The 27336-nt window shown below is 42.3% G+C and overlaps 1 protein-coding gene across 1 annotated transcript; it reads right to left on the bottom strand.

Annotated features, from left to right (window-relative positions):
• Positions 1-4: 4 nt before the first annotated feature.
• SMYD2 (SET and MYND domain containing 2) lies at positions 5-27017 on the bottom strand. The gene is made up of 12 exons (XM_042809187.1): positions 26836-27017; positions 24214-24277; positions 18544-18654; positions 16955-17015; positions 14317-14441; positions 10840-10907; positions 9117-9219; positions 6784-6894; positions 4910-5030; positions 3962-4136; positions 2509-2617; positions 5-412 (listed from the first exon to the last, which is right to left on the bottom strand). Exons 1-12 carry the CDS (start codon positions 27015-27017, stop codon positions 332-334), a joined length of 1311 nt encoding a protein of 436 aa, XP_042665121.1. The 3' UTR covers positions 5-331.
• Between the last annotated feature and the right edge of the window lie 319 nt (positions 27018-27336).

The raw sequence follows: 27336 nt of genomic DNA, 5'->3' as shown, positions 1-27336 counted from the left end.
CAAATGGAATCAAGAGAGGTCAAGACCACTTTATTTTACACTAATAAGATGCACATTAAAATCCTTAACGAAAAATTGGCCATTTTTGCACGAGCAGTCAAGAGGCTTATCCTCTAAGTAATCATGGCTGTTTCCTTCAAAAACAAACAACAAAAAAGGCAACTGTAGATTTGTAGAGGCTAGAAACATTTTGCAAACCCTACGTGTGTTTGTCATTCCAATTATAGGACAGAACTGTGTTCATACTCTACCGCTTTTCAAAGCGCTCCTGAAGGTTTCCATAACAAGGCTTTTTAAATAAAGGTTTGAAGGATTGCATAGATTCAAAGGCTCAGTGGTCCTCTAATTCCTTTTTGATCTCTGAAATGTATGGATGATCTTTCCCGTGTGCTACTTCCATGATGGCAATTGCCTATGAAGAGAGAAAAAAAAAAAGTATTCACACAATTGATTCATATATAACACTAGGCTATAAATACTCTCTTTAGAGGTTTGAAGCAGTCTGACACCTCTAGCTACATTCTGTCCCCTTGTAGTCACAAACCCAGTAGGAAATGAAATGAAATTCAAAACTAAGTAATAAAGGTTTTTACATTCATATAATACTTCTTTCATCCTACAGGATCCCAAAGCACCTTTCAAAATTATATTCCTGACAAAATTACTTTGAATGCAACCAGCTCCAGGACAGAGAACTGCATGTGGGGTGGGTAATATTCTGGCAGTATATACTTAACCAGTATCAGACGGAAGCTCTATTCCTACCAATTCATCCTTCAGCTGCCAGAGCCACAAGTTAGTGGCTAGGCTAGTGCAGAAGTTGATAAAAGGTATATCAGACCTGATTCTGTAAACCCTTCCCTGGTTCCAGGGCCACCAATGCTTTAGGAAGGAAGCAGCTTTTGAAGTGAAAACCAGATCTCTTCAGCTTGAGACTCTGCTGTGCCAGACTCCCTGCCACTTCACCTACCGATGGCTCTGTTCCTACCATTGAACATTCTGGACAGCCAAACCCAATGCCCTGCAACCTCCTGCCAATATCCACACTGCACTACAGAGTGGCTTACAGGAGGAAGATTTCCACTTGAGAAGAAGATAGCAGTGCCCCAGGCATGTGTAAGATGACACAACAGCAGACAGGACTGAAAAGAGTAAATTTGGAGCATCTGAGAATATTTCAAGACCACAGTGGTAAGATGAAGCAAAGAACTGCAGCACCCTGACAGTAACAACATTTAGTCATTTTCCCCTCAGGAAATTCTGTGGAATTATCCTCTTCTATTAGTTAAGTTGATACAACGGGAGCCTTAGGCTCTATCTCAGCAGCAGTGAGAAATGACTCCATCCCCCTTCTGCCCCCAAAGAAGTGACAGCCTTCTGGATGAGCTTCTGGAAAGTGGCAGAGAACAATGGTTTTGTTTTTCCACAGAATTCTAAACCTCAGGGGCTGGGATAACTTTGGGCAGTCCCTGCAGGCAGCTTTTGGAAATGAGTCATAAGAAAATGTTTGTGTTAGGAAGCTAACTATGCCAACCACCCTACCTACAGCTCCCCCACTCCCCAGCCCGTGTTCACAGTGGCACCAACCCCAGTTTTAGTCAGAGCTGAAGCACCGCAGTGAAGACCCTGCACATAGCAGGGGGGTTGAAAGTAGATGATCATTGTGGTCCTTTTCAACCCAGGCCATTCTATGAAGAAAAACCTACGCTAATTTTGAATCAGCTGATGGATACATTTGAGAGTATTATATATACATTCCTGCACCATCCTTCACCATGGCTGTACAGATTTGCTGTTGCTGGCTAAAAAATTGCCAGCATCCAAAAATGTAAAAGAACCAAAAAAAAAATCCATGACATTCCACACTGAGCTGTTATATACTGCAGTAATCACTGATACTTAGGAAACAAAAATAAACACTTGTCCAACGACAGCAGGGAAAGAAAGTCAAGAAGCATGAAACAGAATAGTAAAAAAAATAAAGGAATAAAAACTTAAAGAACAAGGAACAGACTTATAAAAAAGGGCAAAGAAAAATGTAAAATCTAATGCTGTATTTGCCAATTTGAGCATTACCATATGCATTGAATTCCCTTCAGCTATTTAAAAATCAATTGGTTCCAGAACAAATAACCACCAAAAGCATACCTAGTTTAACTTGGATACAGAAATCACAGGCATCAGTGAAGCACTGTGTGCCTTTCATAAGAACCAAGTGTTTTTTTCTGTCCTTACCCTGCAAGTAAGGAGAAGCTGAAGTTCTGCTCCAATTGCACTAGCACAGCTCCAGCTCAGTGAAGATGTGCAACAGTGGAAGTCCACTGTGAAAAAATAAGGCTCCTTTTAATACAGAACAGACCCAGAGTGCAACTAAGCCAAAATTCCTGTAACCAAACATCTTAACAAATGCTGCCTTTTCCACCAAGCCAGGCTTACCAACAGTAGCACGTCACGTTCCAGTGACTCTATGCCTGAATTGTTATTATTAATGAAGAAATCAGGAAATACCTTCTTCAGGGCTTTCTCTCCAGCTGGTCTGTTCTCCAGTGCCACGTACAGTCTCCCTAATTTCAGCCACATTGAGGCAACGTTCAGCGAGTAGGAGGGATAATGCTTACTGCAAAGGAGAAAGAAAATAGACTTTATCAATCATAGCAGACCCAGAGCTCCCCCCTGCCCCCTGCTCTGCCTCTCCTGCCCCTGCCCATTTACTGCTCAGCCCCTCTGCTGTACTGCCAAGAGCCAGTGCCAGTTTTTTTCTAGGATGGCGCTGCCTGGCATTGGGAACTGAACTGAAGCTACTGTATGCCTCTGAACAGCTGTCAGATGGCAGTGACTTTCTGTCACTGGTTTTCATCTCTCCAGCTACAGAAAATGACTGCGTTGTTACCATTTTTCACCCTCTGCAGAAATAACTCTGCTTATCCCATAACGGTCAGTCTTTAATGGAAAGCTGGGGTCCCTCAACAAGGTATGCAGCACTTATCAGCCCCGCACTTGCTTCTCACTGAGCTGACGGAGCTCAGTTCAGCAGAGCTGACCTGGAATGCCAGGCTTGGAGCCAGAAGAGCCGGGCAAGTCCCAGGGAAGATAAATAGTACAGAGTCCCCAGGGAGAAAGCACTGGCTCGTTCTCTGTATCACTGCTCTCTGCCAAGCGATCTGTGACTTGACGTTGGCATCTGCTCCACAGGGAGAGCTCCACTCGTGCTCCTCCCAGCTGGCAGGAGAGTCAAGGCTCAAAGATGAGAATCTGCTTGGGAGACCCACTGGCAGGATCACATGCAGTGTGTAACTGGCTGGCTCTAGAGAATAAGACCACTGCTGTAAAAATACAAAAAAAGTACTGGGGAAAATACTAATTGTTTCCTACAGAGGTTATGTGCTGACTTGCTCCACACAGGGCTGCAGTCTGCACGCTCTCCCCTGCCTGCAGCTCTAGGGCGGTGTGGAGAGCAGGATCGTGGGGCACCTTTAAGCTCAGCTCCAGCTCCCTCTGCTGCTCAGCGCCAGCCCTGGGCCCTGCCCTGCTCCTGCAGTTGCTGCTGAGAGAAGGAGCTGGGACGGGGTGGGAAGCTGGCAGTAATACCCGGCTTTGCCTCCATGACCTTACACAAAAATGGACTGCAGGCACACTTCAAAGCTCTGTTTTAGTGAGGTCTTCTTAGTAGGAGAATATTAAAAACAAAAACAATCAGAATTAGCACAGTACCCGTGGTGGGATAAACGTATTCTAAAACTCAAAACATGAACTTCAGACTGAAGCTGTGTACTGTATGTCACACTCTGATAGTAACAAACTGCTGAATGCAAGCACTCCGTTTCAAGCAGTGATGTCACAGGTAGTGCGTTTGTACATTAAGTACTCAGAGAAGCAATCTCTGCTCAGACTTGTTTTAGTTATTCAGATTACTGAATTGGAGCATTAAGGGAAAAAAAAAAAAAAAAGGTCTCACATTTACCTGTATGGTCTGATAATTTTTTGCCCATAACGCAGTGCACCTTCCCAATCCTGCACGTACAGACAGACACCCATGGCCTGGTACATCATATGTAACATGTAGACATTGCTGTCTTCAAACACTGCACCCATCTTATCCAGGCTGAGCTCACAGATCTCCAGTAATTCACTGGGAGGTATGCAGAAGTCAAGGAACCCAATGCACAGTTTCTGATCAGACAGCTACCAGATAATGTCAGGGAAAAAAAAAATGCCCTAACCTTATTCAGAATGGCTCTGAAAAGTCTTCTTTCTCTCGAAGGGCATCAATGCTTCTGTGCTACTTTGTGAGGTATTCCATGCTCAGAAACACCGCTCATGAGATTATTCCCCCTCCTACCCAGATTTTCTACAAATGTAACCTTCGCATTTAAAAAAGCAACAAAGAAATCTGCTTTCCTGAGCCACTGCTGCTCCAGTGATCTGTCAGATGAAGGAGCAGTGAGATTCCCTGTGCAGTGGTTACTCAATCAGGTCTACTTCTGGCCCAGTGCATCTTTCATTTTTGTCCCATCCCACCAGTCAGGACAGGTAGGCTAGTGACCACAAACAATAGCTGCAGCCTCACATGCAGTCCCTCCAAACCAGGGAACATTACTGCACACTAAAAAACAACGTTGTGCTCATTCCAGGCTCTGGCTTGTTCTGTGCAGAGAACGTATGGCGTGCTATTAGAAACTGACAACTGCAAGGAACCAACAAACACAGGGTCCCACAGCCCCACACTTGCAATGCCGAACTGCCTCTTGTCTCCAGAAGAGACAAGAGGACTCTCCAGGCATGACAAGGACAGAGGTATGTTTAACTTCTAGGTCATAGTACTTCTCCTCCAGGTACTTCTGAAGCAAGTCAGCACGTAAGCTTTAGGCTGCAGACCAAGCCAGTGGAGACAAGGTGAGACAAAGGATATATTTGTAGTGTTTGGCTCGTCTGAATTCCTCTATCACGTTCCTGGCATATTTGATCATGTCTCGTACCGCCTCTGCTGATGGAGGATCATTCAGCTTGCGGATTTTCAGTTTCTCTTTATCCTGAAGGAAACACAATGGATGTCATGAACGCGGGTTCCAAGCCCTACAAAAAAAGGTGCATCTGCTGCACAAAATTAATAAAAAGACACAGATGGAGACTTAAGCTTGTCGAAGAACGTAGAAACAAGGGTAGAACGTGCACCTGCAATTTTCTCTAAAACCGTGGCTGGGAATCCTAGAATCCTCTGCCTCCTCGTTCATCTGCCATCCTCTACTTACACGAGGTCCCTTCTTCTGAAAGATCCAAGAGCTTTTCGATTTTGTGATGAAAGCAGCTTTACATAGAAAATTTTACTGCTTTTGAGAGATTAGGGATTAAAATACATTTAGCTTTAAGGCTAGAAAAGCCCAAATACCTTAGGCCTTCCTCCATGTGATAGCTCAGTGGAAAACGGAATGATATTAAATGAGAAAAGTAGCCTTCATAATTACAAACAAAAATGTATTTCCACATGTTTTGTTATATACAACAAAATGGCTTTCTGCTGGACAGCTCCCTTTATTCTTATCTTTTTATCTAACTTATTACTTCATGAAGAGTCAGCTGCAATCTGGAGATAATCTTTTACTGTTTAAACCTCACACTGTTGCTAGATTTCTTTTAACCCTCATGATTTCAACTGTCAGCTAAATACAGAGAAGTCTTCCCAGCAGTGAAGGAGGCTGAGTGACAGGTGATTCCATGAGCAGCAAGTTACTAAAAATCACAGTGAAATCCTGGCTACTATTAATTCAGTGGCAAAATGATTGAGGTAACTGTGGGAGAAAACACATCAGTGTCAACAAAATGGCCTCAAATGAGAATATTGAGTATTATTTCGAAAAAAATTAGAAAACACACTACATAGAGGAAAGGAGATGGCTGGTCACTTTGGGTAGCAGCTCTTAAATGGGCACTTTGTGAAAATGCAGAGAGGAAATGATCTAGAACTTGAGGATCATGAATTATGCCAGTCAGATCTATCTTGACTAGAATGACAGAATTGCTGCAAGAAGCTTAGTTCTCCTAGGACCTACACTGAAGGACAATCAACCAACTGGCAGAACAGGAACAGCTGCTGTTGATATCTGCTGAGTTCAGCTGCCTTTCCCTCCCATGACAAATGCTTTTGTTCAAACTAACTAACACCCTGTTTGAAGGAACACTGTCTGCACATTTGCCTTTGTCCTTTGAAAGGCACCAAGTGATGTCCAATGAAATCTGGCCTGTGACCCAACACTGTCCTGTCAGTGACAAGAATGATATGATGCTGTTTGCAGGAAATCCCATTTCACAAATTCTGCTGGGTCTCCAAATAATCCAGCAAAATCATACACGCAGAATTGACAGAGATGTCCTAACCAGGGACTATGGCAGAACTCCATGCCAGAACAGGATCCCCAAAAATGCCCCAACCAAGGCTCACTGAGTCAGAAAACACGCAATTACAAAACTCAGTTCTGATCTAAATTCTTTTGGCCAGGTAGCGTAGACACAGCATAATTACCTACTTCTAACAGAGTTTTTGTCTTCACTTTGTAGATCAACTTTAAACGAGCATCCACCTGGAAATTTTGTGATGCGTCATAATTGAAACGCCAGGAAAGAATGAGTATAAGAAAGTCTTACAGGCAGAAAAACAAAAAACAAGCCCTCTCTCTATTACCCTACTTTCCAACATTTAATTAAATCAGATAGAATATCACATCTAGGGAGCTGGGTAAGTGCCCTGACACTCAGAATCATTTCATGCCAATTTAATCCCGTTATTACCTTTTCCTTCATAGTGCACTCCCTGCAATCACAAGTGAAAAAATAGGAGTCTCTTAACCTGTCATTCCTGTCTTCTGTGGGATACAACAGGTCAATATAGCTGGTAAAAACCTAGGCAGCAAAAACAGAATAGTCAATGAAAAGCAGTACAAATACACATATTTATTGCTACCAGTCCTGGAAATCATATTTAGTATGACTGACCCAATTCGTGAATCCCTGCAGCCATATCAACTGCCTCTCCCCTCACATTCCAAACCTCTCAGAAGCATTGGGAGTTGTCTTTTGTGAACACAACCTGACAAAGAAGTGTTTCCTTTCCTATTCAGTATGGAATTTCCCTCACATATTACGCTGGCTTAGATCCAGGAGAGGAAGATTCAGGTGTGGATAAGGAAACTACAACACCATAAATATCAGACTCCTGTCAAGACTACAAAGAGATGCCGACTTTTCAGAAGTAAAATAATGACTTCAGGTATCCAGCCTGGTATAAATCACAGTGGCCTGGTTTTTTGGAGGCTGGAGTCTCAAATTTTTCCTTCTGAAAACTGAGTAAAACTGGGGCAACAACAGCCACTGGTAGCTTTAGAAACTTAGGAGAAGACCTTTAGATCTCTGAAAAGAAGGCCCAGTGCTCTAGTTCTAGGAAGATGAAAATCAAATTTACTTCAGTGGCAACACTTAAAGAAAACCTACTTTTGATCACTTTAAAAGCCTTTCACATGCACTGTTCTTTTATTTCAATGATCACCAGAAAAGAAACCCTTCAACTGGCTGTAGTGTTGTTTTTTAAATGACATCTCCCTCAAGAAATACGCCATAGGGGATGCAGTTGATAACTTTACAGACCAAGAAAGACTTTTAGTTTCATTTCCTCATCTTCAGTTATTTCAAAGTAAAATGCACATGTAATTTGATGTTACATACGCTCCCAATCTTTCTCTGTTATCTCACAGCTTCTCCCACACTCCCCTCCTCCCTTCCAAGCATGTAAAACGCAGGAACAGCATTTACAGCAATCACTTAGATTTCTGATGCAATGCCTATATTGAATCTGAAGGTGGAGACATAGGCCGTAAGACTGCGCTGGGCCTAAATAAAATCACTGGTCCACTTCTGTAAAATTCTTAAACGTCAGAAGAGAGACTGACTGCACAAAAGCAGTGAGGTCCTATAGAAGCGATGCAGCTTCGAAAGCACTGTTTAACCAAAAGACGATGTCAGCAAGGTAGCAGAATGCTCCTCACTTCCACCTCTTATTGCTCTCCAAAATGCCTGAGACTCCATGGGAAAATTCCAAAACTGATTATTCTGTCCATTACCACAGGGCATCTGTAGTGACTGCCAACACCACCACAGTGAGATCATAATAAACAGCACACTGAGAAGTTGCTCACTTGCATTACCTCTGTCCCAGCAACTGAAGTCACTCAGTTCACAATGGTGAACAGTTGCAATCCAGGAAAACCACCCCTATCACCTTCTCCAAAATTACTATTACACACTTCAGAAATCAGCTGGAGTTGTCAAAGTCAAATCTGAATTTGTTTTGATCAGCATTAACCTTGAAGGCTAAATTAACCTTGTGGGCAAATGACCCATAATGAACCTCCACACGAATTCCATCCCCGGAGTGTTCTCATCCCCTGTAGATACAGGAAGAATTTCCCCAAGTCTGCCTAACTTGCATATTCTTAATTTTAAAATTAAAAAAAAAATAATATTAATTTTATTAAAGTAAAAATAAGCTCTGCAGCTGAAGATTTGCTGCCAAGTTCATTACTTGACTGAGAAAGTTTACCAGGGCCTTAGTTTATCCATCACTGTTCGGCTTTGCTCCAACTAAAAACATATTCTAGCTCTTTTGTGATTACACAGCTAAACTCTGCTGAGTGATATGACTGGACAGAGCATCCACAGCACATGGGACTGAAACAGAAGTAAGAGAACTTATCTGTTCCCATTTACCTTGTTTATTCTGGCTTCACTTCCATTACTATTATACTGGGAGCTATTACAGCAGTAATAATTTTCTTTGATCTTGGAATTTCAAAGCACCAGCCAAACATCAGCAAATTAAGCCTCCTTTTACAGATGGATAAATTGAGACGGAGGCCAGCAGACATGCAGTGACTGATGCAGGTGCCCATCCCTTGTTTTAACACAAAATAGGATACCGCCTGCTAGAATCACTTCAGCCTTCCTGCACCACCATAAAACTACATCTCAGGCTTCTCTGAGAAACAAGAGATCCTTTCCCCCTTATTATTAAACTGTCATCTAATTGGAACAAAGTCTGAAAGTGGAATACATTCAAGCAGTATACCTACCTCTTCTCCAGGCTCAATCTCTTTCACAGCTCTTACTTCAGCCACTGTCCCTTTGTAAGTTACGATCACATTTGGGCAACAGCTATGGTTCATCAGTGCAACACTGTAAAAGCAGAAAAGTGAACATTTTTCCCTCTCCACCAAAAGCAACAGGCAGAAAGTTAAGCAAAACTTCACAAAACAAACAAGCCTGAAAAGACCAAGTCAGTCTTCCTCTACAAGCTGCTCTTAGTGAGGCTTAATATGAAGGTAACCTGAGGAAAATCTGTTGTGTTTTAATTTATCCTATCAATATGGAAAATGGCCATTTTAATGAATCACTGTAGTATCTTATTATAGCCAGACTAGGCAAGTTCTTTTCCCATTCTTAGAGTGCAACAGTACAGCTGACAGGGTATTTGCACACCTTAACTTCCAACAACCTATTTAGCCATTTGTAAGAAACAGACCATTTTCCTCTGAGAAGAAAGAAAGAGAAACCCACTTAGCTACAAGGAAACAAACAAATGCAGTTGCTAGACACATTTAAGATCAGCATTAAAATTTTATCTCACTTCTTGCAAAGATAAACAGCTTCCATGCTTAAAGTGGGAAGAAGGAGATCTCTGTTTGGTGTACCACACAAGTTACACAAAAAAGCTCAAGACTGCTATTGAAAAATACTTTCCTCTCATACTAAGCCAGGAAGTGCAATTTGCTGCTTATTTAAGATAAAACGTTGAATTTTAATTTTCTCTTCAGAGCTATTGAAATAATAATCATTGACAAACAAAGAATGGTGTTGCACGTGATTCCAAGTGATCCTGGTTTCGTATTATTCTCTTCCCACCATGACCCTGTTCCTGGCCAAGATTTCATGGCCTCCAGGGATAAGAAATAAACACTCCAGCCCTCCTGAAGCATGGATCTGTATACAGCAATCAAACCCTTCTCTAACAGGGCACCAGGGCATTTGAAATTGCTTTGACATAATTACTACTAATCCACACCTCACAGGGAAGCTGATATAAGTAGAGCTGATAGCACTTGCAGTGTGGAGTTTGCAAAGAACAGAGGCAGAATGGGAAGTACAGACTTAAAGGGAAAAAAGTTACACAGCCTCACAGAGAGCTGTACCTCCCAATCCACAAACTGCAGTTAATGACTAACATCTGCAGTTTGTTTGTAAAGCTGAGGAGGTTGCACATATTTTTTCCCACTGTTGAAGCAACATAAAGCATGGCAGTTTATAAAACATCTGAGGAGGCTGAAAGAAGTTGTGAAAAAGATTTATGCTTTGCAAAGGAACAAAGGTAGAAGGGATGGTTTTTTGCTAGCATCAGGTGAAGCATTATACCCAAGCAATGCAGAAACCTGTGGATAAAGCAAGTCACTTACAATCCTTTTCATTTAGCTTTGATCATTACTTGATGTCCCCGTCCAGAACTTGCTAGCCAAGTAAGTCTGTCTCCTACCAACCTGTGTATAGTTCACAGCCAGAACTACAGGACTTCAAAACAGATTCCAAGTACAATTTTACCAAGTTTACTAGATTTATAAGCAGAACTGCTGCAAATCACTGGCAGATTGAATTAGTTAACATATTTTAAACATGACAAATTAATACTAACTCTTTGATTTAATTTCTTTCAATACAGGCCTACTTCTAAACATGCGAAAGAGCCTTTGTTTGTTTTTAAATAAGTTGTTCTTTTTTTTTTTTAAAATATTAAACTTAACCTACTCAGGAAATATGGCTGATCCCAAATGAGACAGTTCTTCATCTTCAATCGTGAAACCATTGCAGTTAACCTAAGAAAAAAGAGAAAGAGATTAACTCACATTCTGGTCAACTTACATCACATTCTCATACTTAAAAGTTAACAGCCACCATTTGCTTACAGTTTTCTTTACATGTCAGCAGTGTTCATGGAGAAATTACATGACATCTCAAACAGTGAAGTGAGGACAAAATCCATCTCCAAAGGAACGTGCAGGACTACAAAGAAATGTCATTCCAATACTTGCTTCTGCTCAGGACACAGCACCAAAGGGATTACACCTCAAAATGCCAATCAAGGGAAACGAGGCTTGAACAAAGCACCACAAAGAGTGTCCAACAAAGCAGACCACTGCAAACATCACGTGTAACAACAACAGGACAAGGAGATCTCAATTGGTCATTGCCAACAACGGGCTGAAACAGAACTTGCATGCAAGGAACAACACAGGGATGAGTAGCAGCAAACTCAGCCAGGCTGGGGCACTGCAGAGCTTTGAAGGAGCATGTGTTACTGAAATGTGGCACACTGAGGATGTCACCTGGTCAAAGGCTGCAAGTATGAGCTACAGCAGAAGCAGACATGAAGAACATAGGAATAGACTGTAACCTCATATAGGCATAGAAGAGGACAGAAAAAGAACAGAATGCTTGAGGAAGCATAATAGTGATTTAATCAGAGACTAAAAAGTTTATTCAGATATATTTCTTATAGGTTCAAACAGGTTTTACAACCTTCTCCTGTTTTATTCTCACTAAGCTCAAAGGAATGTTTCCAGACTTTCAACTCTGTCTGACTTAAGTGACCTAGCTGTACCTCAAACAAATACTTTATTCCATTTTTACTGCAAGTCACATACATGCCAGCCCAGAGAATCCTAGCCTCACTCACCAGCCTCTCCCCTAAAATCCTTAAAATCCTCACAGAAGTGCCAGAAAAACACTGAAAGAACTACAGTCACATAACAAAGTCCAGCTGAAGCTATAATGGGCACAAGAGCATTCAATCAAGCACAGTGTAAGTGAGTGCTCTGGAAGGGCAGGAGGCGACAACAAACACTACTGATGCCCCACAGGCTGGAATGCAGCTTGGACTAGATTTCAGAAATGCACAAATGGTTTCCAAAGCCACCCCTCAGTTATGAATTGTTCAGGATGAGTTCACAGCTAAGTGTCTTGCATCTCTGATTCACTTTCCAGTATTTTTGGTGAATTTATTTGTTCTTTATTTCTCTGTTTTAGCAAGTTAGCATCCAAAGGCTCTCTGATGAGCAATAGCCAACATATGAGCATACCTGAACCAAAACCAAAATGTAATTGCTAAATACAAAAGCAATAGAAGAGAAAGATTATATCAACAGCAAGTAAGAACATAAGGCTACAAAGGCTGACACAGAGAACAGCTTGATGGATCTGAATCACAGGAAAATATTTAAAAATATGTAGTGAGTTATCATCAATTCCCCTGCACTAAGCCAGAGACAACCCACTTCTTGAATGCATCATACCACAAATGACACACGAGGAGCAAACAGAAGGGATGAGATAGCACTGTTTTCCCAGAGGAGTGCATGACTAAAAAAGGAAACAAGGAGAGAGTAAAGAGACTTGAGCAAGAAAAGGAGACACCAAAGTTGTTCCCAATGGTGGAACAGAGAAGGTGCAAAGTAAGGCACAGGAAAGGATGGGACACCAGAACTTGAAAGAAGAGAGAAACTGAGGAGTACAATGAGATGAGACTGAGCAGGTAGAGTGATAGTCTCAGCAGTTATGCTCCAGAGGGACAAAAGAGAGTAGAAGGATACCTACAGCTGGGGAAGAAAGCGTTGAAGGACTAGGATGCTTTGAACAAAAATCTTTGCTCCACTCTTAAATAATTGTGCCTTATCTGAGGTGGAAAGGAGCTACACCAGGCCAAACCCCAAAAAGCACTTAGCAAGGAGTCCGAGGTATTCTATTGCCAAACAGCTGCCCTCAGCTGCAGGGAGAAAGAACAAATGGAGAAGCAAAGTAAAAACGCAAAGCCAGAGAAACTATTGAAGCAAAACAAAGGCACAGCACCATATCTTTTAGCTTTTAGCTCAGGTTAACTAATCATTAGAAAATGTGTTTGCATGCATCAAGTACAGACCGAGCTCTGCTTTTTCCAGAATGATGCATAATGGAGCCAAAACCTCAAAAAGTTGTATCCTGTAAAATACCCTTCTGGAACTTCCAGATGATCTCTGGAGTTTTCAATTACAAAAATATCAATGTTTACAGTTGAAGATAACTGTCTTACAATTAAGATGAATTCAATTGGCACCTACAAGTGACATTAGGCATCCAGAGGGAAGATTGGATAGAATAGCAATTCATGGAGTCAAGTGCTCACAGTAGTCACCTGAAGCATTCAGGAAAAGGCATGAAAAAAAAAATTATTATACAAAATAACTTTCTTTGGGGGATTCTAGTTACACTCCAGTAAAACTATACAGAAACAATGCAAGAAACTGGATGTACAGATTCTTTAAAATATCCCTCCCTCCAACAAGTCATATTGTCAAGTCTTTAAAACAGAAAAACTTTTTACTGAAGGGAAATGTACAGTTAGGAACAACTGAATGAAGAACAGATGCCACATACGCTGAAGAATCATTCCTCTACAATGTAACAGTGCCTGTATTAAGGCAATAGTAACAGTGTCCCCTTACTGATACACTACTGGCTACATGAAGAGGGAGGTGCCATTTCAGCTTTCACTGCATCAGACACTTATTTATAGCTCAAAATCAAACTTCTTACTCAGAAGTTTAAAACTAGCTTGTTTTGAAGTACAGGAGAAAAAGAAGAAAAAAAAAACATAAGGGTTCTTTCAGCATTCCATTTCTGCATTATTTCACTCATGACAACACATTTGATGTGTATGAAAATCAGGTGAGAGAAGAGAGGTGACATATTCCAGAAATGATCTAACAAGAGATCCTGCCTTGCCTTCATCTCTCCAGATGACAAAACTAACTGACTGCATTTAAAAGCCATAGGTCAGATAAAATATCAGGCTGCTCTTTCCTATTCTCTGCTGTTGAGATCCTTTGAAGGCAGGTAGCTCTCTTTGTATGTCTACCAACAGCTGCACTAATGCTTGGCCCAAGGCCTAACTTGGACAGAGTCTATTATAGGCTGTTTCCCATTTTCTTCAATGTATGAGAAGCACTTGGCAAAAAATCTGAAGATAAGAATCTCTCCCTCACTACTGAAATGGAGAGCATCCAGCCACTTCTGGCCAAGGAAGTGCACCTTTGCCATCAAGCACACTCAGCTCTCCTCAAGATAAGCAAAGAGCTATCACTTCCATCAGTAAGACATCACTTCAATCAGTAAGATTTTGCCCCTTTCACAAAGGCTGAACTCCTCCTACAGTACCATCCACCTAAGCAGACTACATTCTAGCCAACTTACTTGTGCAAAGAGAACTACAAGAGCAGCATTGTCAGGGTACTCCATGTGCTTTGAATAAAAGTGATGAAGAGCAGCAATGTCGTTCTGAATCAGCTCTCTCTTTTCATTGTCTAGTTTGTCAAGGTCTGTGGACAAAGAATACATTCCATTTCAGTAAGAGGAACACTCCTCAGTGAACTTCAGTTAGGCTTAAGTTAAACAAGCCTGGACTTAAACAGAAACCCCTCATGGAACAGCTACTCGGAAGTAGCACAAAAGCGTCTGTTCTTCCATAAGGATAATGCTTCTTCTGCCAAGGCCACGCTTATACTACAAGAACATGCAGGATTAAAAATCACTTTCTAAACATCTTTACATCATGCGGTAAATGGACAAAAAATTATCTTTGCTGGGAGAAAGGTTGCACTGTTTAATAGGCATTTGTTAGCCCTAGCAAGCAGACAAGCCATCTCTCTAGAAGCGTATCTACTGCAGCTAACTGTCCTCAGCTGTTTAAGATGACTTTATGAGCTATCTGGTTCTGTCTGCTGTAGTACAAAATGCTTTTAGATAAAACATTTCTTCAAATATGCTTTACAGAGTGTAAGTCCCTCATACAGACCTAATCTTCATCAGTATCAACCGGTCAGATAAGGAATACTACTTATTTTTGCTCTCAAAATCATTGCTCTCAAAATACACGGTCTTTCCCAGCAGAGGCCCTAACTACTTGTAGCCATGTGTGACAGTGACTTCACAAAGTCTGATGTTAACACTGGGGCTAGTCACCACGGCTCCCTTTGCAGTTAGAGGAGCATAATATAAGGTTGCCTGGAAAGCAACACACTTTCACCTACTGCAGGGACCAGCTTTGGCATGCAGCAGCGCCTGGAAACACCCACACCTCTGGGAGCTACAGGGCAATTCACAGAGGTGCGTTTCATCTGCTGGTACATGAGGATAACAAGAGATGGCAAGAACATCAGGCAAAGTGTGCTGGCCTCACCTGCCAACTGTACTCCCCTCAGGGTTTGCTCAGAGATGTACCCTCAGGGCCTTGACAAGTAGTAGGAGAAGCTGTGGCCCACAGGACCTTTAGGTGCTTGATCCATGCAAACTGAGCTGGATCACTGACACTATACTCTTGATTCTTTTCCTCCCTTAAGCCCTTTCAGTCTTCAGGAGCAGAATTCTGCAAAGTTTTTCCTAATCCTCTTTCTCACTGTAGCAATGCCATCTGCTCTTTGCTGTTCTAAGAGAGTGACAGCAACTCATCAGTTTCCCCTCTACAAAATCACAGTAGAGAAAAACATTCTGAAAAAGAATGCACAACAATGGAAGAAGCATTTGTCAGAGCAGATGTGAGTGACAGGAGAGTCACAAAAACATTGGGAGAAATGAAATGCAATAATTTGATGATAATTACTACAAGCCAGAAATAGATTTTCAACTTTGAGCTAGAAATCAGGTGCCTTTTCCTCTCCTGTGTAAGTTGTTACAAAGAGCACGATGAAGGTGTGGTAAGAGGAGAATCAACAAGGCAGAAATAGTAGGAGAGAATCTTACTACCAAAGAAGAAACAAAATAAGGGCTCCTAGAGGATCAGGGAGACATTGCAACTGGAAAAAAAACCCAAAACACATCTGCCTTTCAGCTCCCAAAGTAATACATTATTGAAAACACACTGCAAATAGAAGAATATACAGAAATTATTTCAGCACTTATCTGTCTTTCCTGACCTCAAACTTATAACCTATCTTCAAAAATTAGCCTTGCTTTACAAAAGGTCAAATGTTGGCATTTTCCCCCTTTACTTCCCCAGTTGTCCAAAGACCTGTGATAGCTTTTATCCAGGAAGTAAATTAAATCCTAATTCTGATGGTTTTGGTTACCTTGCTACCTCAACTTCTAGCACTGGCTGCATTTATTCAGCTTTTTATAAAGGGTTTTGGAAACTTCAGTTTCCAATCAGTGAGAAATGTGAATATATAAACCTATTGTCTCCTTGTATATTGCCTCCAGCACCAAGAAAGAGAAATGACAGACCAGTGGAAATGCCAGGACAGATATTAGTCCCCTAGTTGCTCAATTTCTAACTCTGCCTCACAGGATGTAAAGAGTAGCCTTGCAGTTAAACGCAAGCCATTGCCTCATATCCTTCCTCGGATTATTTTGGAGCATTTAGGACATGGAATTTCAACACAATCACATATAACATGTCAGATTTGACTGGCAGTGACAGATAGTGAAGCACAGTCCAGAGGGTTCTGCAATTAGCCCCTTAGTCACTGTCACCATCAAGCAACTATGCTGTCTCTGATTTTATGCCTTCTGGTAACAAATACCAGCTATTTTAATTTTACAACATTACAATTCTCAAAAGACAGCAGAGTACCAGAAAAGCCATGAGATGGATGTATGCTACATCATTAATTCTGTCTAGGTTTTCACCCTTGTTTCACAACCCTACAAGCAACCAGGAAAAAAAAAAAAAAGAAGAAATAATAGCACTAGACTTTCAAAATGCTAGGTACCACAGCTTTCTCTCTTTATTCCTTATTCAAAAAGAAAAAAACAAAAAGCCAGATGCTCCAAAAAGTGTTGATGGAGGGGAGCAAGGTGTAAAGCAAACACAAACAACTCCCCTGTTTTTACTTACGTGATTCAAATTCTTTCACAGCAAGCAGCTTCTCTGACTGTGTTCTCTCAGGGTGAATTTTCTAGCAATAAGGGGGCAAAAGAGAAACAAGAAGAAAATATTTTAGTGTTTCTAAGTAGGCCGTTTTGTTTATGCTGTTATAAGCTGAGGACTCTCACCAGTAAATCAAATAAAAGCATGCATATGAAATTTATGAAAGTCAAACAGCAATGAGTTAAATTGACTGCGCTTAGTTAAACCATAGAAATATTTTCTCTGCATCAAATTAGGCAACCAAAAATTAACTTTTATCAAATTTATATACATAAACTGAACGGTATTTTAAATATGTCATTTGCTTTGTTCTAGACACCCAGAAAGCTGCTAACAATAGCAAGCAGGCAGGAGCCGGGCTCCGCTTTGAGGAAAGTGAATAAACTGACTGTTGACAGAGTTCAAAAGCAATGCTCCATTGTTGGCCTAAGGCCACTTCTTTGTAATCTTGGCCATTAAATATGGCTTTGCAGGTGGCCCAGCAGCTGAGGTTCAGGGACCATGGTTTGCATATTTAGCTTTTATATGACATGGAGGGTTCTCCCCCCTCCTCGTAAGCAATAAAAGCACAAATTTATTCCAATGACTTTTTGTCATTAAACATCCGAATTTGTTTGTGGATCAGCACCAAGCTGTACTTTAATTAAGTCACACACATACATTCACACACACAGCAACTATAGCAGCTACCTTCCCAGCGGGCCACCAAAATCCTCACTCCATACGGTATCCAGGTTGCCCTTGCCACATAAGCAGACCTCAATCACACAAATATGCTTAAAAGAGGATTTGTTTTTGCAGAGAGTTTAGAGCTCTGCAAAGAGACACGGCGTAATAACCTTTCCTGTCTCTGTTAGCACGTGCGTTGCCCTCAGTTTCCATATAGTAAGGAACACTGAAACGTGGTTGACATTGCAATCTTACGTCCTCACTACTGACATTCCTTCTCACCAAAGATCAAGGTTCTTTCAATCTGTTTTTCACCAGCTAACTCCAGTAATCGCAAACACCAATATGTGAGTACCCCAGAGGTGTTCTTGACTCTGGGCAGTGCTACACAGTTATAAGCTGGAAAAAACAGTACAGCAGGCAACTAGAAGCATCCCTCAGAATTTAACCGTACATACCAGGTCTCATTCTTTTTTCTCTAACAGTAGCATAGGCATGGTGCTAGCCCACACATGTAACGAGTTCAAATCTACCAGAACAGACTCTGAAACACTGCATACATTGTCAGCCTTATTGGTAAACTTCTCCAGACTCCATTCAACACTACCTGGGCCACAAGATACAGCTAGACAGCTTAAAGACTCACTATAATTTTACTGTCTTCCCCTAAGTCTTCAGCTAGACTACCACGATGCTGCTGACACTACTACAGAGGTTTGATGATCCATTCATTCAGCTGTTCACGCACTGCATTACACCCGTCTGTTCACAGGAAACCAGAATGCCTGTGCTTTGCTGGGACAGTTACTGCAGGTCAATTTTTGCTTTCCTGTCCTCCCTGGCACACAGCATAGGAACATACCTCCCAAGTCCAGTTTTCTGCTCACCTGTTTGGCAAGGATCCTCGCCGTTAGCCTCACTGTCTCCGAGGGATTCCAGCTCTGCCCAAAAGCACACATGGCGGAACATTCTAGCTTATGCATTGGCCAGTCTTCCTTCTGCAAATGTAGAAAAATATTTTTAAAAATTAGCCGTGAAGATAAACTGATGAAAATGAGGATACAACAAGTCCAGGCAGACCCTAGAGGTCAAGTGAAATGTGTTTCCTTTAAAAAATAAGATGACGCTCACTAATTCTGAACAAAAGCTTGAGTCACATTGGAGGGCTGCAGCTATCCTGCTTTTTTAAAACAAATTCACAAGGGATAAGTTAAGGTCAGAACATCTTCATTTATTCAATGGAAAAAAAAAAAAAGAACTAAATGGTGAAGAAGCAAACAGACAACATGATTTACAAACCACCAGTTCTTATTGTTCAGATGAAGCACATGAGGACAGAGTAGGTCTAAGCTTGATGGCTTTATTGGGTTCATTTCCATTTAATACCTTGGCCCCTCATTATGACATGACCCTGGTGTAATCAGGAGTAATGTCTGAAGTCAATGGATTCACAATCACCAAGAATGAGTATATGTAAGGTCAGAACCAGGCTTGCTGAAGAGAATCATCAGATTTTTTCCTTATTTGTTGTGGGATAAGACTACAGCTAGGCAACAAAAACACAGTAATAAAGACAAATACATCTCAGAACATACAGCATACTCCTAGTTCAGCATACAATGAAACCAGGGAGGGATGGCACAAGCTACTGGCTTTTTGCAGTCTACAGGCTCCTCCAAACCAACAGAAACTTTCAAAGATTAGCACAGAATCAAATTAACGCTGTGCAATGACATACAGAGCCTGGCACGGGCTGTTCCCAAACTACATCACACTTCATTTCTTTCATCAGGTATGGAAATATTCTTCTATATTCATGCAGTGCACAATTATTTATTTACGTATCTCCCCCCCAGACACATGTGTAGTGCGTTAGAACAGCCCTGTAGTCCTCTGCTTGCATAGGGAGCACCCATTTTTGTTTCAGACCAGATTTAAATTAGTGGAAAACTGAAGAAAGCTGAAGAAAGAAACCACAACAAACATATAATTGACTGAAAATGAAAACTTCAAAAGCTTCTTCCAGCCTCCAGTAAACTTGTAATGTCCCTTCACTGTGACTTGCACAGTGACAGATACCTCGTGTTAGCTCACCTAGTCATTCAGAAAAAATAAAAAACATAAACAAACAATAACCTATCAGAGAGGCTGAGCAGCAGAAGCAGAAGAAAGACTGGATTTCACTCAGCTGCCTAAACACAGATATTAAGAGCTGTTTGAGGCATCCTAGGTTATCTAAAACACTCACGTGCAAGCAGCAGAACTACAGGAAGATTAATTTATTAGGGGAAGTAATAGCCAGAAGCCACTTATGATAACCTAAAAAGTGCAGAGCAGTGCATCCTGCCTTGGCTGTCCCACTAACATAAAGTTTATGCAGATCAAAACAAAAGCTGATACCTCTAATTCCAGAGTTGGTCCACCAAAACATTCTTCTACTGAAATGTGTAATTTAATTGCCCTGAATGTGTAGAGCTTTCAGAATTCATTGTATCAGGACAAGAAGGTGAATGCCTGCCCTAGCCTCATGTAGGACTTCAAGCCATACGACACTACAAGATGATTCAACCCCTCACAAGGTCAGCTTCAACGTCCTTCATATCTCAATATATTCCCCACCTCAAAAAAAGAAACAAACCAATACAGCATGCAGGCTCCCTGAAATAAGCTCAAGTGTGGCTGTTCTAAGTGGACATGGCCATACAGACCAGGCAAACTAAAATAGGATATTACACCGTAATCATGTCATGTGAAATTATGCTCTCAACTGTCCTACAGCTGTCACACTATGAAGTGCATCCCCCGTAGAGGCTTATTTCCTATGTGTGCCCCAAGACCTCTCTCTGGAAAATTCCTGATACCCAGTGGATTCCTAAACAAAGACCAATACCATAAAGATGTACAAAGGTGGGACCTCATTTCACACCCCTTCTTTTCTTGCATACTCATGCTTCAGACTTGCTTCTGGGGTGCAAGAAGCAAAGAAAACAGAGCCTAGAGTTTTGTATGGCAGCTTTCATACACCAGGGTAAATAAACAAGAGATTACCTGAAAAAACAAAAATCAAATGCAAAATCACATGCATGTCTCAAAGCAGTGTTTTTAAAAGTCCGTTTGCTCTCTTTATTCTTTACACACTGCTAATTAAAATCTTTCCCCAGGCAGAATCACACTGGGTTATATGAACTAGTAAGGAGGTTAAAGGGACAAGATACGGCTGAATAGTGTGAAATGAGATAAAAGCCTGAAATGCTACAAGGAGAGAGAGCACTGATGACTGAGTAATATCTGGGATGGAAACACTGGGACAGCAGTTTCCCCTGCGATCTCAGCAGGACTGTGTTTTGCATTCTTCTCCATGCTTTTTTTTCTAAGCAGTTTGAATTATAACAGGTAGCATTGTTCTAGCTGAATCCCTGATGTTACATTAATAATATTTTCTTCCTATTTTCCATACATTCACAGTACTTTTCCCTTCATTTAGGAGTGTGTGACAACATTTTTGGAACGGAAGTCCTTTAAAGCTCGTGCTTTTCACATCAAAGCATGGAAATGGTCTTCTCCATCAAGTCCTTCAAAGCAGTTTCACTGTCCAGGACACTGACATATAGCTCAGCATTAAAAACAAATAAATACACCTCATACCCAGAATAAGACTCAAACCCAGAAAAGCATCCTGGCACTTGGAATCATAGAATCATTAATGCTGGAAAAGACCACTAAGATCAACTCCAACCACAACTCCACCACCACCATGCCCACTAACCATGTCCAAACTTCCTTTCTTCCAAACACAGGATTTCTCTGCAGGATGTAAACTTTGTTATATTTCACTTGGTCAAAACAAAACACAAACAGTAGACAGAAATGCTTGACAAACCATCAGAAGAGAAAAGCCCACTTCTTCGGACCCCGTTATGCTCAAATATTATTCAAGTCCCTAACTGAATTTCAGTGAAGCATCTTCTGATGCCTGCATTATCCAATAAAGTTCTCAGACACAGCCCTTCATCAAGCAGCAAAAGCAGGAACTTCACACATCCTTCACTACTATAGATTACTGAATGCTGAGCCAGAGAGGGTATTGGACTTCCACGGGATAATGTTCAAATGTTGACAAGAGACATTTATCAAAGAGATAACACAGAAAGTTCTTCGGTAGGGAAACAGACTCTTTCCAAAGGCTTAAACAGGGTCTTCTAGCATCAGATTCTTCTTGCACAGAACTGTTACAGCAAGAATTTCCTACTTCTTCTACAGTATAGAAGCAAAGCAGATTGGAAAATTTCTGCAAGGTCCCATTTAAAACACATCTGCTTGATGCTAACTCCAGATCTACAACTAAAAATATGTTTCCCTTATTCTAGAAATACCAACTACAACACTTTTTAGCATGACATGTCAAGAATAACCCCTAAATATTTTGCATAAAGTATCTTTCAAATATGGAAAGTCCTGACAAAAACATCTCTTTCTGCACTTTGGCTAGCTGATCTCCACTCTGTCTGGGATAAATAATAGCTCTGTGTAGCAACAGAGAGAGGAGCTCTAGTAGCTGGTTCAAGTTCACCGGTTCCACAGTTGCACCCACATAACCCCCTTAAAATATTTCCCTTTAGAGTGCTTCAGCAGCTAATTTCTGAAGAGAAAAGATAAGCACAGGTCTCCTGCTGTTTGACTAAAATTATTATAATTTAAGAAGTCAAGACCTGAACAGCTGCAGATGGGGTCTGAAAGCCACTACTATAATAACAGGCCTGTGCTTCGAGGAGCCAACAGCGAAGAGCAGAATTGGTACGAATCAGCTGCAACTCTCAAACCCTTTTAAAAGGGGAACTGGATCAGGGGCTGGAAAGGAAAGCAAGACCAAATAAATCGACAGACACGTACGGGAACTGCAGCAGGCCCAGTGTGAGAACATATGAAGTGAGGCCTAAAAAAATTAGCCTCTACAGCACTGCAAAACTTTGTCTGCCACTCACACCTCAGCACTACATTTCAATGCTGGACATCATTGGATGTCTTTGTATCTGGAGCATCACAATATACACCAACAGACAGAAAAGCTTTTAATTCATTAACTTATCAGACAGACTTCAGCTGAGCATCTTGACCTGTAGTTTTAAGGATAGCCAGTTTCAGTTCTGTTTTATCTTCCTGGAAGATGTTCTACTGTAAAAATAGTTTTCTGATCACAAAGAAAAAGAAAGGTAAGAAAGCAAAACATGGACAAGACTATACAGGGGGGAGAGAGGAAAGAAGCCTCTTTGTTCTTACTGCGTAAACTTATCAGCGAAAGCTGCTGAGGGAAGGACTGAAGGAGGGGCTTGGAGGTAAAAGCGAAGGACTGCAGGCCAGCAGAACTAAGTCCTACTACTTCCACCCACCCTGGTTATCAATTTGCTGTTTTTCCTGGCACAAACTGGGAGATTTCCAACTTCAGTAAGCCTTGCAATGACAGTTATATGCTATATAAACCATTGTGAGCTTCATAAAGAAAGACAAGAAACTTAGAATCTCAGATGGAAAGTGCTGATCAACCAACAAATTGCTCTGTTCAGGTATTTCCTTTCCTCATGTAGTTAAGGGCTTTTAAAGAAATAATGACATGTGGAAGCACTTCTTCCAAATAAGCGTTTGTCATGAATGAATCCTGCGTTTTCACAACACTGTCATTAAAACTCTTTCTGACTTCTCTCAAGGGCTTTAAAGATGCTTATATGGCATTTTATTTCTTCCCAGTGCAACTGCTATCAGTGTCTCAATATTCCCTCTACTGAAAACATCATTGAAAAATTAAATCTTCTAAGCATTTTGAATCCAACTGCCAAGCCAAAAAGCCATGCAATTTACCCACAATTCTCCATGATGTTGTAGGAAAGCTGAAAGCCAGTGGAAGCAACAGAAGAACTAGAGGAGAATAGGCTAAAGTTTGCCTCTAGCCCAGTAGAAGAATAAGATGCATGCTTGAAATAAAAGCACCTTAGATACTAGATTTGGGATTTTTTTTTTTTTTTTTTTAAAGATGCCTATTCCAATATTGAGATGAAAACTGTAATTAAAACTGCATGCAAAGGTTTTGGATGCCTTCATACTGCTCTACTTTGTTGTAGACTTGTTTATATTCTATTCTAGGAGGCTTTAAAAGAACAATAGTATGTAAAGAAAAAAAAAAAGAAAAGCAAGAAAAGCACTTAAAATAGTTTTTTAATTATTTAACTTTTTCCTTAGACACAAACTCTTCTAACAGTTTAGTGAGATAATGTCAATTTATCTGGTTTGTGTTCTAAAAAAGAAGTAATACAGACATAATTAGTGGGCTGACAGGCAGCTCTAATCAAAGTCTCAGTGGTACCAAGCCCTGGAGCTACCGATCTTGAAAGACTTGTGCAGACCACGTCCAAATCCTGTAATTGTTCAATGCACGATTTCATGGTCAGCATCTGTGGGATGCTGAAATTGACTGGGCTACTATTAACCACAGTTAAAATTAGAGGCTATCAATGACAAACAATAAACGGGTGCGAGCATCCCCCACACATACTGCATTACCGTACCTGACATTCCACATTGCAGTAAAAGGCCTGCTTACATCTTCCACACTTGGACAGTCCTTCTTTCCTTTAAAAGAAAACAGGCAGTTATTCTATTCTATAAAGCTCAACGAAATACAAATGTATCCTTTATCACTAATAGGTATGAATCTCTGACAGGGGGCTAATCTAGTAACCCCACAACTCATCTGAGAAGAGCATTGCACAGCATTTCGTATTTCCTCAGAACACTGTAAGTACAGCTTGAACCCCGACTTCAGATGGCAGATGCTATTCTGATTTGTTTAGAGTTTGAAAAGGAAGTTTTTCTTAACAACCGTTATTATGCAAAAGCACTCTGTTGTCCTAAATTACAGGGTTTGGGAATGTTTTATTCTATGCTGCTTGACAGACAATTTCATTTTTTGGCACTACAAGCTGCATGCTGATTGCTAACTTCTCCTTGCTTTCAGAACTTCCCCGTTGCTCTATATACCTGCTCACCATTCCTAGCCTTTTGCTTCTGCTCTTCCAGTTCCATTGCTTCTCTGTCTGCATCAGTAAGCACGATCACTGTTTTGTGAGTAATCACCTCTCAACACCAAATTACTAAATACTCTTCCACCTCCTGTCACCACACAGCCTCTTTCTGTCCTGCCGTCCAGCATCTGCTGGATAGCTGTGTATCCTAAGCTTACCTAAGGCTTGCACTCTCTGTTTAATTTGTATTTATCCCAACAGAGGGATCTGACAAAATGAAGATCCTTTTCTGCTTCAAGGTGCGTGTGTTGTAGCAGGTCCTATCACCAAAACAGCATATGTTACTCAACATGACATTTTGGTGACAGCAATAGGGATCCCTCGGTGGTACCAAATGCTTTAAAACACCTACACACTTTCCCCAGTACAAGTTGCAACAAAATTTGTCTAAAAGTGTGGTAATAATTATAAGATGTACACTGGAGTAAAACAAGAGTGACTGTCTGCATAGAATACAACAATGAAGGGCTTTTTGCAGAGGTCTCTGGCACTGGGGGTCCAAAAGGCCTATGGAGTGTCAACATCCCCTGATCGTTCTTGCAAAGCTGACGGTGAAACACGAGTGTGTCAGGCTACCAACAGCATTCTGCTTGCTGACAGCATGCCCCTCGAGTACAGCTGCATATTTAAAGTAACAAATATCATCAGATGCAAATGTGTCTTTCTAGTCTCATTTTTACGATGGCACGCCTAAGTTTCTCTTACTAAGACTTTACCCACAACCTTCCAAACACTGCAGTTTAAGCAAATATAGTTGCAAATCAAGCCCTTTTTTGTAGTATTTTTGTTTCTAGTTCAGTGTTGCTGAAATGGGGAGCACATACAAAATGTTTTCTGAGAAATGGCAGATCCAGGTACTTCAGTGAGATTTTTTCCCTTCTAGCAGAACCCCATCACTCTGGTGTGAAATAGCTTTTGGTCTCCTGCATGGTAACTACTATGGCACATTCAGTGTATTTCCCTTGATCACTGTGCAGCCCTAGAACTCCACAGCAGAAGGCAGCATGGAGAAAAAGCAGCATTTAAATAGGCTGATCCCGCTGACTGTTAGAAGTTATTCTATGAGAGAGACCCAAGTATTTTTAGGTCACTATTATCACTACAATATTAATTGATGACAACAGAGAATGGAAAGTATCCCAGAGAGGCTGTGGAGTCTCCTTCTCTGGAGATATACACGACCCGCCTGGATGCCTTCCTGTGTAACCTACTCTGGGGAGCTTGCTTTGGCAGGGGAATTGAACTGGATGATCTCCAGATGCCCCTCCCAACCCCTATGATTCTGTGGTCCCATACAGAGAGAAATCTGGGTGTGATAGACAGATTCTTCAACAGAAGGCAATTTATGGTTATGCACAAGAAGAAAAAAAAACAAAACAAAACAAAACAAAAAAACCACACACAAAACTCCAGGGATGATAACTTTCTAATAATAACTAAAGTGCCTCAGCAGCCTCGCAGAGAGGCAGGAGGGCAGCTGGCACACAACAGGGGGGCTGGACTCGACGATCAGCACAGGTCCCTTCCAGCTCCTACGATTCTGTGATTCTGCAACTGCCAGAGCGATGAGCCGTGGGATGCCAGGCACGAGGCCTGCGGTCAGGGCGTGCCGCTCTGGAAGCGCCCTGCGGAAGGAGCCCTGCTCCTGCTCCTGCTGCCTGCCTCAGCCTTCCTCATAACACAGGAAGACCGAGGCTTTGGTTGAAGAAGTAGTATCCAGACAGGCCGTGTGCACCACGGAAATGCAACGTAGTTGTCTGGCAACCACGGGCCCTTCCTCCCCTGTCACAACCTCATGAAAACGGGTGAATACTTCAGCGCTACAAACCGACACGGATGCAATTAAACCTCTCGCAAGAAGCCGCGCGCGCATTTAAGCGATTGCAAAAGCAGCCGAACCTTTTCCCCCCCAATTTCCCGGGCTCTCAAGCGAGGGAACCCAATTCCACGCCGCAACCTCCCCGCAGCCGACGAACGCACGGTGCGGGCAGCTTTCCCGACGCAGCGCCGCCCGCGGGGCTCCTCCCGCAGCCGCCACTCGCGGGGCCCGCACCCGCAGAACCCCGGCTTCCAGACCCCGCTCCCCGGCCCGGCCCGCAGCCCCACCTGGCGAAGCAGCCGTCGCAGTGGCCGCCGCGCTCGTTGACGGTCAGCACAGCGGTGTAGGCCGGGCAGCTGAAGAGCAGCTCTCCCACGGCGTAGCGCCTCAGAGCCCGCAGGCCCCGGCCCTTGCCGGGACTGGCGAACCTCTCCAGGCCGCCGGGCTGCGGCGCCGCCTCCGAGCGCATCCCTCTGCAGGCGAAGGGGCAACGCCGGCGGGGCCCCGGGTTCGCCGGCGGGGCTCGGCCCACCTAACACCGGCAGCGGGCGCCAGGGGAGCGCCTCCTCCGGCCGGCGGGGGATTGGCGCCGGGAGTGGCACCCGGGAAGCCGCCCTCGCGCTGCGGAGGAACGGCCGGGCTGGGCGCTGGGAGAGCCGGCCCGGAGCTCCGCTGCGCGCTGGCGGCGGGAAGGGGGTCACGTCCACTCGCGCGCGCAGTGGAAGCGCTCGACCGCGCGAGCGGGGAGCGCCCGTGAGAAATGGGTAACGCAGCCCCTCTCTAGAGCG

The sequence above is a fragment of the Centrocercus urophasianus genome, unplaced genomic scaffold (genome assembly GCF_019232065.1).
Source record: "Centrocercus urophasianus isolate 14NV4802_14NV808 unplaced genomic scaffold, USGS_Curo_1.0 seq_10, whole genome shotgun sequence".
In the NCBI taxonomy this organism is placed as follows: Eukaryota; Metazoa; Chordata; class Aves; order Galliformes; family Phasianidae; genus Centrocercus; species Centrocercus urophasianus.
This window is presented reverse-complemented; position numbering and strand designations above follow the sequence as displayed.

Coding starts and splice junctions, on each gene's coding strand:
- SMYD2 (XM_042809187.1), bottom strand. CDS start 27,017: ATGCGCTCGGAGGCGGCGCCGCAGCCCGGCGGCCTGGAGAGGTTCGCC. Junction 10,908..14,316: donor TTGTAGTTCTCTTTGCACAA/GTAAGTTGGCTA, acceptor CTTTTTTCTTAG/GTTAACTGCAATGGTTTCAC. Junction 5,031..6,783: donor AGTGCACTATGAAGGAAAAG/GTAATAACGGGA, acceptor TGTTTCCTTCAG/GATAAAGAGAAACTGAAAAT.